Raw genomic sequence first — 12,836 nt, forward strand, 5'->3', positions numbered from 1 at the left:
ACTGAATATCAATGATCTGGATGATAATGTAGTAAACTGGATCAATTTGCAGATGACACTAAGATTTGGAGTGTAGTGGATAGCGAGGAAGACTATCAAAGCTTGCAGTGGGGTCTGGACCAGCTGGAAAAATGGGCTGAAAAACAGCAGATGGAACTTAATGCAGACAAGTGTGAGCTGTTGCACTTTGGGAGGACCAACCAGGGTAGGTCTTACAAAGTGAGCAATAGGGCACGGAGGTGTGCTGTAGAACAGATGGATCTCAGAATACAGATCCATAATTCCTTGAAAGTGGCACTACAGGTAGATAGGGTCATAAAGAAAGTTTTTGGCACATTGGCCTTCATCAATTAATGTATTAAGTACAGGAGTTGGGATGTTACGTTGAAATTGTGTAAAATGTTGGTGAGGCCTAATTTGGAACATTGTGTGCAGATTTGGTCACCCACCTACAGGAAAAATGTAAATAAGATTGAAAGAGTGCAGAGAAAGTTTACAAGGATGTTATCGGACTTGAGAACCTGAGTTTTAGGGAAGGTTTGAAAAGATTAGGACTATTTCCTAGAACGTAGAAGATTGACGGGAGATTTAATAGAGGTATACAAAATAATGAAGGATATAGATAGGGTTAATCCAAGTATGCTTTTTCCACTGAGGTTGAGTGAGACTACATCTAGAGGTCATCAGTTAAGCATCATAGGTCAAATGTTTAAAGAGAACATCAGGGGGAACTTCTTCACTCAGAGGGTGGTGAGAGTGTTACCATTGTAAGTGGTGGATGCAGGGTCAATTTCACCATTTAAGAGAAATTTTGATAGCTACATCAATTGGAGCGATATGGATTGCTATGGTCTGGATGCACCTCGATGGAACTAGGTAGATTAATGCTTTGACACAGACCAGGTGGGCCATAGAGCCTGTTTCTGTGCTTTAGTGTTCTATGACTCTAAAGAGAAACATGAGCTGTGGGATCAGTGGTGCTCTTCCCTTCAGGATCTTAAAGGCTTGAAAATTTCAATAACATACACAATCATTCTCCTATCGGCAGCCAAAAAGAAAGTGGCCTACCTCTTCCGTGATGCGTCAACTAAATCAACTGCAGGTGTTGCATACCTGAAGCTGCTACCTATAGTGAAATTGGACTCATCCTGGGCAAGGCAAAGAGCTGATAACTGAAGAGCTGGACACAGAGCTAGATGATATAAAGTTCTTTACTGACAGCAAGATATTGCTCTGTTACGTTTAATAAAACAAGGAGATTCTATGTTTATGTACATAATGGGATTCAAGATATCAGGTGGTCAATTCAGAAGAGTCAAGGGAATGGTGTTCCTGATGATCTCAACCTGGCTGCTCATGCTACAGGAGGATCCAAGCTGGTCAGCTCACCCTCTCCTGGCCCAGCATTTCTTGCTGACCCCCACTAGAAATAATGTCCTAACCTTTTCAACCCATCCCTATAACTCAGGTTCTCAAGTCCCTTAGAAACTTTCTCTACACTCTTTCAATCCTATTTACATTTTTCATCAATGAGGTTAGCATTTTCAAAGTGAAAATGGTGAAAGTTGGTGTAGTAAGATGGTCTTCAAGACCAGTCTCAGGGACAATCTTTTTAGTGCCAAAGACTTAATGCAATAGCCATTTGGCTTTTGGTTTCAGATGTTAAGTTTGACATCCTATGGATGCCAGGTGGGGAATGCTCTGGCCTCCAGAGGCGCACAGTTTATTTGTATGGACATTTCTTCCTTTACAGGCACCGTGATGTGCAAGTCAAAAGATCTTTGAAAGCGGAAGGTAGATAACATGCCTAAAAAGGCAAGGGGGATACTGGCCTTCATTGGTCAAGACACTGATGCAAGAGCAGGGAGGTTATATTCCAATATTATAAAACTTCTGTCAGAGTATTGCCTGAACTTGGAAAGAAATGACAGTGCTGGAGAAGATGCAGGAAAGATATAACAGGCTTGTAGCAACCTTTCATTGCTACACTTGGAAGTTCCCACCTGCTTCAAAACAGCAACAATCATACCAATGCCCAAGAGCAGGGTGAGCTGCCTTAATGACTATCATCCAGTAGCACTCACTTCTACAGTGATGAAGTGCTTTGAGAATTTGGTTATGGCTGGAATCTACTCCCGCATCAGCAAGGACCTGGACCCACTTATTGTCACAATAGGTCTGCAGCCATGCGATCTCATTGGCTCTTCACGTGGCCTTGGATCACCTGGACAATACTAATTACTTATGCCAGGCTGCTGTATATTGACAACAGCTCAGCATTTAACACAATCATTCCTACAATTTGATCAAAAAACTCCAAAACCTGGGTCTCTGTACCTTCCCCTGCAACTAGATCTTCGACTTCCTCACCATAAGACTTCTGTCTGTGTGGATCGGAAATAGGAAATAACATCTCCACCTCGCTGATAATCAGCACTAGCGTACCTCAAGGATGCTAGCTGAGCCCACTGCTCTACTCTACACCCACGACAGTGTGGCTAGGCACAGCTCAAATGCCATCTATAAATTTGATGATGACACAACCATTGTTGGCAGAATTCCAGTCAGTGATGAGAAGGTATACAGGAGTGAGATAGATCATCTGGTTGAGTGGTGTTGCAGCAACAATTTCATACTCAATGACAGTAAGACCAAAGAATTGATTGTGGACTTCAGAAAGGGTAAGATGATGGTACACACACCAGTCCTCATCGAGGGATCATAAGTGGAATTAGTGAGCAACATCTCTGAGGATCTATCCTGCACCCAACATATTGATGCAGTTATAAAGAAGGCAAAACAGCAGCTATATTTAATTAGGAATTTGAAGAGATTTGATACGTCGACAAAGACACTCAAATACCATGGAGAACATTCTAATTGGCCACATTGTCATCTGGTATGGGGGGTGGGGAGTCACTGCACAGGATTGGGGGAAGTTAAGAAAGTTGTGAACTTAAGTGAGCTTCATCATGGGCGCTAGTAGGACATGCTCTCTTCTCATTACTACCATTAGGGAGGAGGTACAGGAGCCTGAAGGCACACACTCAGCATTTAAGAAATAGCTTCTTGTCGTCTGCCATCAGATTTCTGATTGGACATTGAACACTACCTCACCACTTTTGTTCTCTCTTTTTTGCCCTACTTACATAATTTAATAAAAACACAAAATGCTGGCAGAAGTCAGCAGGCCAGACAGCATCTATGGGAGGAGGTAGTGATGATGTTTCGAGCCGAAACACTTCATCAGGAGACATCCCTCCTGATAAAGGGTTTTGGCCTGAAACGTCATCACTACCTCCTCCCATAGATGCTGTCTGACCTGCTGAATTCTGCCAGCATTTTGTGTTTTTATTTATTTCCAGCATCTGCAGGTTCACTCGTGTTATATAATTTAATGTTTTAAAATGTATATTTAACTACTTTGTAATTTACAGTTTTTTAATTATGTATTACAATGTACCGCATAACAACAAATTTCACGACATATGCTGGTGATCTTAAACCTGATTCTGATTCTTTGGACAGAACATTTCAGGTGTAAGGAGAGACTGGAGAGGCTACATCATTTTTCCCTGAAGTGGAGGAGGATACGAAGGGACATGAAAAGGTATATAAACTTATGAAGGCCATAGTTAGAGTAAGTAGCGGGAAACTCAAAGTTCAAATTTATTATTGGAGTACGTATGCCATATACAGCTTGAGATTTGACCACGCAGGCACTCACAAAATAAAGAAAAACAACAGATTACACAAAATACAAACACACACACACACACACACACACACACACACACACACACACACACACACACACACACACACACACACACACACACACACACACACACACACACACACACACACACACACACACACACACACACACACACACCAAAGATAGGCGCACATCCAATGTGCAAAAAGGGTCAAATATCAGATGAACTGTCCTGGGCCCAGCACATAGATGCAATCACAAAGAAAACAACTGTGTCTTTACTTTCTTTAACTAAGGAGGCTGTCTTGTCATCAAACACTCTCATCAGCTTCTACAGATGCACTATTTAAAGTATCTTGATTTCATCGTGGTCTGGTATGGCAATTGGAATGCACGGGAACGTAAGAAACTGCAGAGTAATGGAGTCTATCAAATACAGCATGGGCACATCTCTCCTCACCATCAGTAGCATCTACAGGAGGCACTGCATGAACAAGGAAACATCTATCATCAAAGGTCCCCACCATTCAGGCCATGACATAGTTTTGCAGCTACTGCTGAGCAGGAGGTACAGAAACCTGAAGTCCCACATCACCAGGTTCAAGAATGGCTACTTGCTTTCAACCGTTCGGTTCTTGAACTAACCAGCAAAACCCTAATCACTACAGTTAGAAAAGTGTGTCCACTTTAATTACTTTGCACTACAATGAACATTCCTTTTTTGTTCCCATTGTGTCCTTTCTTGTAAAAGTTGTGTATATGTTTAATTGATGCTTTTCTTGTGATGCTGCCACGAGTAGGTTTTTCATTGCACCTGTGCTTACATGTACTTGTGCAGATGACTATAAACACCACTTTGAATAATAGTAGAGGACATAGATTTAGGGTAAGGGTTGAGATTTTCGAGGGGATCTAAGAGGGACTTTTCTCAACCAGGCAATGGTAAATAACCTGGAACTCATTGCCGACAGCGTGCTGTATGCAGATTTGCTAACAGCCTTTAAAAGGTGTCTAGTCAAACGTGTAAAACATAGAAACAAGAGATTCCGCAGATGCAGTAAATCCTGAGCAATACACACAGAAGTCTGGAGGAACTCAGCAGGTGAACTGACTGTGCTGGATGATGGGATGAACAGACTGGGGCTCACTGTTCAGTGTGGACATGGTGGCCTTTTTCCAGCTGTATGACTCTGTGACTATAATTCTACAAACATACACAACCCCAAAACGGAGTCTTTGAGACACCCCTGCCAAAACACTCATTCTGACACATATCGACCCATACTGACTGCTATTCTGACATGCACATGGACAAGCATACCAGCCTAACATAGCTGGTCTGAAACACACCTATTTGACCAACACACTATTCTTGTGATTACTTCCAGGGTGCCTAGGGGCAACTCGAGTAGCAGCAGTACTCTCAATGGATAGGATTAAATATTCTTGTTTCAGCCTGACACAGCTAAAAAGTACAACTGCTTCCAAGGTCAGTACAGTCAACAAAGTGCCTTAATGTGTTTAAACAAACTATCACTGCTTAAAACTGATGGAAACAACTCTGATTGTGGATGGAAGTGCCCACAGACGAAGCGTGGGCATAGAGCGGGGTTACAAGTGCGTTTAAGGAAAAGGGATTTTAAACTCCCAGTACTGACTATCTTGCTGGCAAACGTGCAGTCTCTGGTGAATAAAATCAATGATCTCAGAACTACGGTGCTGAGTCAGAGGGACATTAGGACCATGTGTGTCCTTTGTTTCACGGAATCCTGATTAACCCCTTCTGTACCGGATGCAGCGATTCAGATTGACGTGTTTACTATACACCTTCAGGATAGATCTGTACAGTCTCTCAAAAGCAGAGGTGGAGGAGTAGGCCTCATGATCAACTCTTCCTGGTGCACAAATATATCAGTGCTGTTCCAATTCTGCTCACCAGACCTGGAATTCCATCTTCTTTACCTAACACAGGAGTTTTCCAGGGCTATTTTGGTAGCAGTTTACATTCCACCTCAGGCCAATGTCAAGCAGGCTTTAGATGATTTGAGCAATGGGATCAACATGCACGAAACAGTGTACTCTAATGCCTTCACCCTTGATTTGGGAGATTCTAACCAGGCCAGTCTGAAAAAATCACTAAGCAATTACCATCAACAGATCACTTACAATACCAGAGGAAACAACACACTGGACCATTGTTACACCATCATCAAGAATGCCTACCGTGCTATTCCACGCCCTCACTTCGGGAAGTCTGATCACCTGGCTGTACTTCTACCCCCTGAGTATAGGCAGAGACTGTTGACTGCAGCACCAGCAGTGAGGACCAAGAAGGTTTGGACAAGGGAAGCACAGGAACACCTACAGGACTGCTTTGAATCAGTGGACTGGACTGCATTCAGGGACTCATCTTTGAATTTGGATGAGTATGCTGCAGTTGTTACCGACTTTATTAAAACCTGTGTGGATGAGTGTGCTGACAAAGACTTACTGCACATTCTTAAACCAAAAGCTGTGGATGAACCAGGAGGTACGTCGTCTGCTGAAGGTTAGATCTGTGGTATTCAAGTCTGGCAACCCTGGCCTGTACCAGAAAACCAGATATGATTTGTGAAGAGCTACTTCAAGGGCGAAGAGATAATTTTGTACAAGGTTGGAGGAGACTTCGGATGTACGGCAACTCTGACAGTGTCTGCAAGACATTACTTCCTACAAAGCGAAACCCAATAGCATGAATGACAGTGATGCTTCTACCAGATGAACTCAATGCCTTCTATGCTTGTTTTGAAAGGGAGTACACAACTACAGCTGTGAAGATCCCTGCTGCACCTTGATGATCTCTGTCTCAGAGGCTGATGTTAGGCTGTCTTTAAAGAGAGTAAACCCTCTCAAGGTGGAAGGTCCCAATGGAGTACCTGGTAAGGCTCTGAAAACCTGAGACAACCAACTAGCAGGAGTATTCAAGCTCATTTTCAACCTCTCACTGCTACGGGTGGAAGTTCCCACTTACTTCAAAAAGGCAACAATTATACCAGTGCCTAAAAAGAATAATGTGAGCTGCCTTAATGACTATCATCCGGTAACACTCACATCGACAACGATGAAATGTTTTGAGAGGTTGGTCATGACTAGACTGAACTCCTGCCTCAGCAAGGACCTGGATCACAATCAGTGTGGATTAGTGATAACATATCCTCCTCACTGACGATCAACACTGATGCACCTCAGGGGTGTGTGCTTAGTCCACTGCTTTACTCTCTATATACACATGACTATTTGGCTAGGCATAGCTCAAATACCATCTATAAATTTGCTGATGATACAACCATTGTTGGTAGAATCTCAGGTGGTGACGAGAGGGCATACAGGAGTGAGATATGCCAACTAGTGAAGTGGTGTCGCAGCAACAACCTGGCACTCAACGTCAGTAAGATGAAAGAGCTGATTGTGGACTTCAGGAAAGGTAAGATGAAGGAGCACATTCCAATCCTTATAGAGGGATCAGAAGTGGAGAGAGTGAGCAGCTTTAAGTTCCTGGGTGTCAAGACCTCTGCAGATCTAACCTGGTCCCAACATATTGATACAGTTATAAAGAAGGCAAGACAGTGGCTATACTTTATTAGGAGTTTGAAGAAATTTGGTACATCAACAAATATACTCGAAAACTTCTATTGATGTATTGTGGAGAGCATTCTGACAGGCTGCATCACTGTCTGGTATGGTGGGGGGGCTACTGCATAGGACTGAAAGAAGCTGCAGAGGGTTGTAAATTTAGCTGGCTCCATCTTGGGTACTAGCCTACAAAGTACCCAGAACACCTTCAAGGAGCAGTGTCTCAGAAAGGCAGTGTCCATTGTTAACGACCTCCAGCACCCAGGGCATGATCTTTTCGCACTGTTACCATCAGGTAGGAGATACAGAAGCCTGAAGGCACACACTCAACGATTCAGGAACAGCTTCTTCCCCTCTGCCATTTAATTCCTAAATGGACATTGAACTCTTGGACACTACCTCACTTTTTTAAGATATTTAGAATTTCTGTTTATTGCATGGTTTTTAATCTAGTCAATATATGTATACTGTATAAAGTATACAGAATAAGATTTATCTATTTATTTATTTATCCATCCATCCATCCTTCTATATTATTTATTGGATTGAACAGCTGTTGCTAAGTTAACAAATTTCACGTCACGTGCCAGTGATAATAACCTGATTCTGATTCTGGTATCACTCCCTAACATTTGTTTCACTGGGGTTAATCTCTCAACACCCAACACTTAATATACATCTACATCTACAGACTTTCAATCATCCTCAGTACACGTTTGACTTCCCTCAAACGTACCCTGCAGCTGTGCCCTCTGCACACCTCCCTGACACAAATCCCTCATGTCAAACACCAATGGTCCACAGAGCTCGCAACTGTATCTTCTCTATTTACTTATGCTCCAATCTCACCTTGTATCTTCCCAAATAGAAGGAGGAAATGTTTCCGCTTATCCTCAACAACCACCCAGGATCCATTCTGTCACATTGAGTGTGATGCCAGCAGCAGACACATCTTCCTCTCAGCATTCTGAAGAGACTTGAGTGTCCACGTTCCCCCTTCCATCTCTGCCAAATAGCCCTTGCACACAAAACGTCCTACAAGGTGCAACACGTTGCTCCTTCCATACAATGACCAATACGCTCTTTCCAGGTCGAGCAACAACCCGCTTTCACTTCTTCCACTCAGAGCTCACAATATGGTCTCCCCTACATTGAAGTAGCCAATGCAGATTGAGTGATTGTATTGCAGAACGTTCTAGTTAGTCCAAAGCATGATGGTCAGTTTCCAGTCACTTGTCACTTTAATTCTTATCCCAGTTCCACCCCAGCCTCTCTGTCAGTGGCCTCCTACATTACTACAGCAATGCCCCAGGTATGCATGAGGAACAGCACCACGTGCCCCAGGTATGCATGAGGAACAGCACCACGTGTCCCAGCTTGGCACACCATCTTCCCTGGGACTCAATACTGCAATCAGCGATTTCAGATAACCAGTTCGCTTTACCTCTTGCCATTTGATGCTGCTGGATATTTCAGTTTTGTTTTTTTCTCTTTTACTCTATTCTGTCTCTAATTTCTGGAAGTTAAAGTAATTGTTACTTTGACAGCATTGATCTGCACCTTGTTTTATATATGTATTCTCTCCATTCCGTTCCACTCTCCCCTCTCCGTTTCTCATTTATCCTATTCCGATGAGAGGTCATTGACGTGAAACACAGATCTGTTCCTTTCTCTGTGAATGCTCCCTGACCCGTTTTCTGATTTACTTTCCAACACACAATGTCTGATGTGTATCCCCAGCACACATCTGGCAACACACTTATGGTGGTAAGTATACTGCAATATCCTCTCCAACACAGAGTCGATGGTACAAATGTCAACATGTGCACCAGTGTACATTCCCTAATACATACTGGAGTTAAATGTCCTTTACACAAAACATGCTCACCTCCACCTTGATATACACGACATTCCTGACTCTCAACCTCTGACCTGTCCCTTGAACACAATCTTTACTTGCTTTTAGAATCATAGAGCAATCTAGCACAGAAATAGGCCCTTCAGCCCATCGAGTTCATGCCAAAGTGCAATTCTGCCTAGTGCAATCTGCTCCTGGAGTATAGCCTTCTCATCCTTGTACTTATCCAAACTTCTCTTAAACATTATAGCGTCAATAGCTTTTTCTATCATACCTTTTATCATACCTGACCAACACAAAATCCCTTACACAACCACCCACCTCCCTGAAGCACATTGTGTTGCAACACCCTCAATAAAATACATCTTCCCAATTCCCTAAACCAACACAAATCCTTAATACCCACACATCCCTCAATCAACATCTGTTATCCCCCTACTCAATAACAAACTTTAAAAGGTACTTATGTAAAATAATGAACAAGACACACATTTTTTTTTACCTGCAGAGCTGTCCATAGGAACTTTTTATGAAGCTGGACACTTCTTGGGCATTGCTCTGTTTTATTAAACTGGAATTCCTAACCAGAACTTTGACTTTCCCACCAGATTGTGCTTTTACCTGAAGAACAAAGAATAAAATGTCAATGCTGTATTTAAGTTTGCTAACAACACCACTGCCATTTCTTGAATCAAACATGCTGACGGTCCAGTATATAGGAGGGAGACGGAAAATCTGGCTGAGTGGTGCCACAACAACAATCTATAACTCAACGTCAGCAAGACCAAGGAGCTGATAATTGACTTCAAGAGGAGGAATCCAGGTTTCCACGAGCCAGTCCTCATTGTGGGATCAGATGTAGAGAGGGCCAGCTACTTTAAATTCCTTGGTCTTATCATTTCAGAGGACCTGTCTGGGGCCCAGCGTGTAAGTGCAATTACAAAGAAAGCACAGCGGTGCCTCTACTTTTTGAGAAGTTTGTGAAGATTCTGCATGACATCTAAAACTTTGCCAAACTTCTGTAGATGTATGGTGGAGAGTATATTGACTGGATGCAGAACTGCCTGGTATGGAAATACCAATGCTCTTGAACGAAAAATACTACAAAAAGTAGTGGATATGGCCCAGTCCATCGCGGGTAAAAGTCCTTCCCAGCATTGAGCATATCTACATGGAGCGTTGTCACAGAAAGATCAGCATCTATCATTAAGGACACCAGCGAGTAAAGGCCCAGGGGCATCAAATGTTCCTTGCTTGTTAACCCTTTCAGTCCCTGCCTAATTCTCATGAAATTTCTGTGAACCTTCTCCAATCCCAACATATCCTTTCTTAAATAAGGGGCCCAAAACTCACCATATTCCAAGTGTAACCTGACCAATGTCTTATAAAGCCTAAGCTACAAATTACTTTAAAAAAACAGCAGCTGGAAACAGACAAGAGAAAAAAATCAAATTGAAGCAAATAGGTACAACCGCTTTTGAGAAGAGTGCAGGAATAAAAGCTGTCTTACTACAAAGACATAGGGCTCTGTGCAAGTACCGTATACAGTTTAACTTTGTCACCTACCAAAAGATTTATCTGCTACAGAGAGTATATAATAAAGATTCAACGGAGAGGTTCTTGGGATGGTGGTTAGTTGTATGAGGTGAAGTCGAACAGTTTTGCCCTGTGTTCAGGGCTTCCTTCACTGAAACTAACAAAGTTATTACAAGGTTTGAAAGGGTGAATGTGGAGCAAAGATTTCCCGTGGCTCTGGAGTTTAGAGTAGGAACTACGTCAGACAGTACTGGATACTTGCAATTTTCTGCACTTCAGGCCATTGACTTTATTTAAAATGGAGACCAATGGATTTCTGGATATTAAGGACATTAAAGGATCTCGGAATTACACAGGGAAATGGAGCTGAGGTAGACATACATTCCTATATTCTTACCTCTTGGAATCCTTTGTGCGATGAGTTCAGTTTGCTTGTACCATCAAGGCTATGTTTCACCTCAGTCTCTACAGATCTTCCCACCTCTTTGCACACAGGCTTCCTGAACCATCCTTTTCCATCTGGCTCCGTATCACCACCTTCAACAGATACACAGTTAAGATATGGCTGTTACAGATCCTAACAGTCATGTAATGGTCACACCAAGCACCAAAATATTCAAAAAATTAGAATGGCCAGCATTCCTGCTGAGACAGTGAGAGTAAATGGACATTTAAAGATAAATGAGCTTGACCGGATAAAGGAAATAGTGGAAGCAGTCAGGACATCAACTTCATGCTCCCTTCTCATATTAATAATTTTGTAAACTGGCAACTCTACTTGTGCTTTTCCTTGAATATATATCTCAACATCCTGGCACTTAAGAATATATGCCTCTCATGTAGTTCTGCCAAATAATATCCTGCCTGATTGTCAGATCATTTAATTCACATTTTTCCTAAAAGATATCAACCTCCATTGAATATATCCTAGATTTAAGCATCCACAGTTTACAAAGTGAGGAGTTTTGAAAACCCTCTCAAATTGCCCTGAACAAAACTTTCCCTCATCTCAATCCTAGAGAGGTGAACCTTATTCTGATACCATGTTCTAGATTTTCAACATGAGTAATAGCGTTACATCACCCCGACAGTCAGTTCCCCTCAATACTACATCAGTAGGTTCAGCCTTCCCTGATCTACAGACTTTCTTATTGGACAATCCTTTTCTCCAATCGGGTTGCATAATTTCAAGTCCCACCCCCTCTTAAGTATGAAAACTAAAACTGCACAATGGTCCATATTGCATTTACCTCTTGAATTACTTTCTGCAACTGCATGTAAACCTTCTGTGTCTATCTAAACGCCCAAGTTTACAAGTTTCTAATTATTTACCATAGTTTCCTGCATCATGTTAAATCTACTAACATTTTGCCAACTCATTTAACTTTACCATTAATTGTTGTAAATCATCAGTCCTTGTGCCACATCACAAATATCAAATCTCCACATGAAAATGATCCACTTATTCATATTTTGTGTGACCCATCCATCCAAACCCATGGGCTTTAATTTTGATAAAAACTGCTTTATGATGTCTCACCAAGCAAGTTTTGAAAGTTCAAATATTGCATTATTGGCCAGGAAGAATTATAATGTACACATTAGTGAAAAGGTATCAGGCAAAGATGGTGGAAACAGACAAAGCAGAAGTCTATATTCTTGCCATGTCGGTGCAGGAATGGAGGTGGCTATTTTGTGAGACTGTCTTTGCAGCTGCTAAACCCGATAAGGAACTGAAATTCTCAGATAAGAAACTGTTTATTTTGAAAAATGGCAGGTTTTTAGAAGGAACAGCCCGTGCTCTGGTCATCTGGGTCCAGCGTTGGGCTGACCTGGTTGGACTGGTTTGAACCAGTCTGAGTTGGACAGACAAAAAGAAATCCCCTAAGGCACAGGGCTGAAAGGAGAGCCATAAAAGTGCTTGTAGCCTTGGGCCACATCAAATGAGAAGCTGACATAGGTCGGATGACCTTGAGCCCATGAAATTGAAACAGATTGATCTGATACGGAGAAGACGAGGAATGGAGGATTTTGGAAGGTCAAGCAGTGACAACTCAATGGAGACCAACCACTGTGGTTGTGGATGACCCCACTTTGGAAACGTGAGGGTTA

General features: G+C 42.2%; 1 protein-coding gene across 3 annotated transcripts in view; it reads right to left on the bottom strand.

Moving 5' to 3' along the window:
- si:ch211-250c4.3 (uncharacterized protein LOC100535981 homolog) overlaps window positions 1–12,836 on the bottom strand; it is a 109,684-nt gene that overhangs the window by 30,501 nt on the left and 66,347 nt on the right. For all 3 annotated transcript variants that reach the window (XM_059947317.1, XM_059947316.1, XM_059947315.1), the window contains 2 exons: window positions 11,122–11,261; window positions 9,691–9,809 (listed from right to left, as the gene is read on the bottom strand). In XM_059947317.1, the coding sequence (XP_059803300.1) occupies window positions 9,691–9,809; window positions 11,122–11,261 (259 nt within the window). The remainder of the gene's footprint in view (window positions 1–9,690; window positions 9,810–11,121; window positions 11,262–12,836) is intronic.

Source organism: Hypanus sabinus, chromosome 22, assembly GCF_030144855.1.
Source record: "Hypanus sabinus isolate sHypSab1 chromosome 22, sHypSab1.hap1, whole genome shotgun sequence".
In the NCBI taxonomy this organism is placed as follows: Eukaryota; Metazoa; Chordata; class Chondrichthyes; order Myliobatiformes; family Dasyatidae; genus Hypanus; species Hypanus sabinus.